Raw genomic sequence first — 5,920 nt, 5'->3', positions numbered from 1 at the left:
AAAAAAAAAAAAAAACCAAAGCCAAAACCAAAACCAAATGCTAGAAAAGTGAGGTTGCTGCTGTGACTAACATCTCTGTGGCTCTTACAATGTTGGAACTAGTCTGAGGAAGAATATGGGAAAAAACTGCAGCTCTAGGTTAAAGAGAGGCACTCTTTGTTGTAATGGGAGAGGTTAATGGGAGATTCTGACAAGTGCTGAGAAGAGCAGAATGTGAGGAGAAATGCAAACACTAGACAGGACTTGATAGGTTCAGAAAGGGCAATGATACTGCTAGGTAAAAATGGCTCAATTTTCTCTGCAACTAGAAACCTTACAAAGGTATCCTCCTTGCAGAAAGATGCCTATGGGTCATCTACCTAAACACTCAGAGGCCACAGCAGCTTTTGTCAGAGACAAAAAGCTCGTAAGAGACCTTGGTTTTGTCCATGTGATACTGTTTTTGCAGGCATACAGTATGTAGGAGTTATAGGGTCATGGAGGTGTTCACCTGATTTCCAAGGGCCTGGAGACTAGGCAATATGTAATAGGATCAGCCTCCCTGTGAGGAGGTTTGGGAGGGCAACAGGAAAGCCTCAGTGTCAATGCAGACTCTGTAACATGCACACTCAGGAGTATCCACAGAACCTCAAATGCAAGGCCAAGGGTAGACAAGCTCACAACCTGCTACCTCATATCTTAAGACTTTACACACTTGTTGTCTCTGCTGAGCTGTGATCTTGCTTTGTTCTTATTGCTCCTTTCTCATTGCCCCATTAGTTTGGGGAAGGACTATTTACCCTGTGCCGCAGGATAAACAGAAGTGCATCATTTGCAGTTTATATGAGGTCTCAGCTAACAGTTGCCTGAAGTCTTTGACAAGCCTTTTTGAAGAATACTTGCTACTCTGCAAAGTTCCCAGAATCCACATGGTGGCTCACAACCTCCTGTAGCTCTAGTTCCAGTTCTAGGTGATCTGAAGTCCTCTCTGGACTCTGTGGACACTGAACACACAACTTCTTTACCCATGTGGTTTCCTTAACAAACACAGTCAGATGGCCCAGATCTGGACTCTTGGCCACAGCTGGCAAGTCTGCTATAAAGCAATAACCCCCCAAAACCCCAAGGAAAGCAGAACAGCCTTCACTATTCCTATGCCCAAGATAGTGGCCACTGGAGACCCAAACATACTCTTCAGAAGCGCCTACTTGCCCAAGCCCTGATGGCTGAGGGATGAGAGCAGCTGGCAAGGGTCTGACTTAAGAACTAGTCACTTACTTACTCCTGAGCGCTGACTAGCTACCAGACCGAGGAGATTCACAGTTCCTCATGGTTATTCACAAATGTAATTTGCAAAGTGAGACAACTTAATTCTAAATGAAATCTTAGAATTAAATAAGCCATATACCTTTTTTCACTTCTCACTGAACACAGAGGTCCTCTTGTTTCAACAACTCTATCTGTGGGGATGGAAATAAAAGATCCTTTACTAATCAATCACAGGTTGGAATTTCAATCTACAGATTGCAAGTACCAGCACATTTGTTTGCATCCATGCTAATGTGAGTTAAAAAGTCACTGGCTGCCTCGCATACAAGCACCTAAAATACATGTAATTTTCTCTTCCTTAAGTCCTGAGCACAACTGATACCAGTTCATTCTATAAGCTAAAGTCAGTTAACAGTTATTGGAGAAATATAAGAAAGTTAACATAAGAAAGTTACTTCCTTATGAGATATAAGGAAGTAATTGATTTTAGTTCCACAAAATATAATACTATACAGGCATTTCAGCAATCAACTTTATCTTAAAACATTTTTTTTTTTTTAAAATAAAACTTCAGGTCCTAGATAAGTGCTAGGCAATGTCTTGAAGCCTGACAATATTTTATGGCCTGGTATACTGTGTTTCAGTAGTGCGCTCTCACATGAACCATGGGTAGTGTCTTAAGAAAGAGCTAAATGTGGAACTCACACTGTTTTGGAACAAAATGGGTTGTTCTGACGCCATGATTCTGCTCCTCCACCCAGCCTTTGGTCTTTAATGTGTCCATCTGAATTCTCTGAGAACTTAGGAAGACAATAGTGCGGAAGATCAGATCAGATACATAGGGAGAAAGACCTTAGAGTATAAGTATTACCATCTTGGCCCACTGCAGGAGAACAACAAAACCCATAATACGTAATGGCTAAAGTTAAAATTCCCAAATAATAGTTCATTCTTTCTGCATTCACTAAGCTGGACAATGCTGTGGCTCAACCTGCTAGTTCCATACTTTATGAGACAGTGTATTTGCAATCAATCACTTGCTAAGTTACCAGATGAGCTGACACTCTGGACCTGCACGTTCCTGCCCACCTCTCTAGATAAGGCATCATTTCCTTTCTACCCTCACATAACTGCTCAAATTGCTAGTATTTAATTAACAAGCAACGTCAGGAGCAAAGTCCTTATGACTAGTTGACTTTAATCTTGTTTCTAAGTAGAGGATGCTAAAGTACAATCACCAGATGCCTCAGATATTGTGTGTGTGTATGGTGTGTGTGTGTAAGGAAAGGAAAATGAAATACAAAGAGACTGTGACAGAGTAAAGAAGATAGAGAGAAAGGGAAGGAAAAGCTGAGCAGAAGGAAGGAGCCAGGACAAAGGCAGACAGGCAGATATTGTGGGAAATATTTGTGTTGATGAGGCTGGGAGTGGATTTCCTTATTCTACATGAGTAAGAGTTCATGTGAGTTGGATGTGGTATCAAATGAATAGAATCCCAGCAAGTGGGAAGTATAGGCAGGGGAATTATAAATCCCAAGCTAGCCTATGCTAGATAGCAAGATCCTGTCTTGAAAAAAACCACAAAACAAAAAATCAAAACAAACAAACAAACCCAGCCAGGCAGTGGTGATACACACCTTCAATTCCAGCAGAATTCAGGAGGCAGAGGCAGGCAGATCTCTGAGTTTGAGACCAGCCTGATCTACAGAGTGAGTTCCAGGACTGTCAAGACTACACACAGAGAAATTCTGTCTCAAAAAATATATATAAAAAAAAAAGAAAGAAAGAAAGAAAGAAAGAAAAGAAAAAAGAATTCATGTGGGCAAATGAGTCTAAAACTAACAGAAAATTCCACTCTATAAGCCACTGTATAGTGTCAGAAATTCTGTATGCACTTTGTACAACATCAGACGTTCTGTAAGCACTGTGTACAGTGTCAGACGCTGAGTGAGCACTGTGTGCAGTGTCAGACGCTGAGTGAGCACTGTGTGCAGTGTCAGACACTGAGTGAGCACTGTGTACAGTGTCAGACGCTGAGTGAGCACTGTGTACAGTGTCAGACACTGAGTGAGCACTGTGTACAGTGTCAGACGCTGAGTGAGCACTGTGTACAGTGTCAGACGCTGAGTGAGCACTGTGTACAGTGTCAGACGCTGAGTGAGCACTGTGTACAGTGTCAGACGCTGAGTGAGCACTGTGTACAGTGTCAGACGTTGAGTAAACACTGTGTACAGTGTCAGACAAACTACACAGCAGTTCTCTTCACACCACCACCTCTCTAAAACCAAGAAAACTGGATTTGTACTAAGGAAAAAGTCTAAGAAGGCAATTTCTCTTACCTGTGGTGTGAGACTGCAGTAGGGAACGTGCTTCCATGAGCACCTTCTTTAAGACGCTCCAATAACTTTCGATATTTTTCTCTTTCATCCTTTTGGACACCCTGAATAAAAAGTCTGTGTGGTAAGTAGCAGCATATGAGGCCTAGCCTCAGATCTAAGCAGACACTGGCTGAGGAGATGCAGCCCACAGATGGACTTTACTTGGAGCACATTGTTCTTAGAGTTGCTTTAATCAAATACTAGCTTTATACTTTTTTTAAAAATCCCAAACCCTGAGTTCTTTAGAGAATGAGTCGACAACCTGGAACTCTCTCCTCTTTAGGGAGGCCACTGGCTTTCCACCCTGCTTCACTCTTTACGTTATCTGTTAGACCTGCAGTACTCAACCTGTGGGTCGAGAACCCCTTTGGGAGTCGAAAGACCCTTTCACAGGGGTCCCTCTAAGACCATTAGAGAACACAGATATTTACATTATGATTCATTACAGCAGCAAAATTACAGTTATGAAGTAGCAGCAATGAAAATAGTTTTATAGTTGGGGTTACCACAGTATGAGGAACTGTATTAAAGGGTTGCAGCATTGGGAAGGTTGAGAATCACTGTGCTAGACTGTGGAGGCATTTGTGTCTTTGACAGAACTATGCTGAAGAAAACTGAGTTGACCAGAAAACATCAGCAGAAAAAAAATCCACTTTATAGCAAGAAATTTGCAGCTTCCTGACTTTGAAATTGGAAGTGGTCTTCCCACATCCCCAGTGGCCTTGTAGCCATATTATTCTGCACTGGTTCAGCCCTGTGCTATATGGTTGCCCTTCAGCATCTCATCCAGCTCACTTCACCTGGCCCTTCCTGACCAAGAAACTCTTGTGATTCCTCTCCTCCTCCTCAGTCTGTACTGCCGACTACTTTCTTCTGCCTGCCATAAATGTCCAGAACTCCTCTCTCACTATACTCTTCCCCTGAATCATCTTTTCAGCTCACTTGAACTAAATTACATCAAAATGTAGAAAACCCAGAAACATTGTGTCTCTAACACTGCCTTCTTCTCAAAATTCCTATCACATATATCCAGAGTCTACAGGAGAGGTCTTCTTGCATGTTTCATGGGCACTTTAAACAAAGTCCGAAACTGAAGTCAGCATCTCCCCCTAAACACAAAGGGCATATTTTGGTCAGTGACATATTTATCTAGAGCTGAAGTTTGGGCCTCAGGCTCTCTCTATATGCTCTGTGCTATTATCCGCAATTGACAAACATGTGTTTGTAAGACTGACTACGCGTTGTTCTAGAATCTACCTACACAATCGTCGAAGATCTCTTTAAAAAAACACTCAAGGTTCTCTTCTTAAAATCCTCAGATGGCCTCTGGCCCACTATTCCCTTGGCCTTCCTGCTGAATTATAAGTTATTTATGTAAAACTCATGAAGGCAGGGGCCAAATGTATTTAGGATTCAGATACTAAATTACTAAAAACTAGTGCAGTATCTGGGACTTGAATAAGTATTTCACAAATAGCTCACAAAACCATCTCCCAAATTAAAATAGTTGATGGTATTATAGAATGCCAGAGACAGAAATAATTCTTAACATCCCTAGAATAAATGAAGCTCTCAAGAGAGAATGAAGCCCTATCTCCTTACTGTACTAAGTACTCTAAAAGATGAAGGAAAAATCAGAGGGGCACTTACTACCTTTACTTAATCACACTTAATAAGGTTTACATCAATAAGTTAGTTAAGATGTGTGGTGGTGTATGTAATCCTAGCACTCAGAAGGCAGAGGCAGGCAAATTTCTGTGAGTTCAAGGCCAGCCTGGTCTACATACTAAGTTCCAGGGCAGTCAGGTCTATGTAAAGAGACCCTGTCTTCAAAACATATAATTAAAAAGTAATCTCTTCCTAGAAGGATTCCTTCTTTCTTTTCAGTGGACCTAGCACCTGACACTCAGCATCTATAGTAGCTGTGACTGCACAGCAACAGTAGGCGCCATGAGTCAAAGCAGATGAGGGAGGCCAGGGAGGGAAGGGATGCTGGGACACTTAGGATTGCTGCACCACTTTGGTACACTTTGAACTTTATATCACAGTATACAAATTATTACTCAAAAAAAAATCATTAAAAACATTCCTTTAAGATATCAGGCTGAAAGGGTTTACCTCCTCCACGGTGCAATGGGGACGCCTCACGCCCTTGCCACCCTCTTCAGAAATCATCTCTGTTACGCCTTGCTCCTGAGGTTTCCATGTTAAGGAACTCTCTGGATTGCTTTTGCTATGGCGACGACCACTTGGCCTTCTATTATAGCCTTCCGATTTCAGCGTAAAACTGGAGA

The 5,920-nt window shown here is 41.9% G+C and overlaps 1 protein-coding gene across 1 annotated transcript in view; it reads right to left on the bottom strand.

The window, feature by feature from the left end:
- Senp2 (SUMO specific peptidase 2) overlaps window positions 1-5,920 on the bottom strand; it is a 37,817-nt gene that overhangs the window by 16,806 nt on the left and 15,091 nt on the right. Inside the window, exons 6-9 of the mRNA XM_031364592.1 lie at window positions 5,745-5,913; window positions 3,588-3,688; window positions 1,954-2,048; window positions 1,388-1,439 (exon numbers count right to left, since the gene is read on the bottom strand). Coding sequence (XP_031220452.1) covers window positions 1,388-1,439; window positions 1,954-2,048; window positions 3,588-3,688; window positions 5,745-5,913 — 417 coding nt within the window. The remainder of the gene's footprint in view (window positions 1-1,387; window positions 1,440-1,953; window positions 2,049-3,587; window positions 3,689-5,744; window positions 5,914-5,920) is intronic.

This window comes from Mastomys coucha, unplaced genomic scaffold (genome assembly GCF_008632895.1).
Source record: "Mastomys coucha isolate ucsf_1 unplaced genomic scaffold, UCSF_Mcou_1 pScaffold12, whole genome shotgun sequence".
In the NCBI taxonomy this organism is placed as follows: Eukaryota; Metazoa; Chordata; class Mammalia; order Rodentia; family Muridae; genus Mastomys; species Mastomys coucha.
The sequence above is the reverse complement of the archived record's forward strand: the minus strand, read 5'-3'. Positions and strand labels throughout refer to the sequence as shown.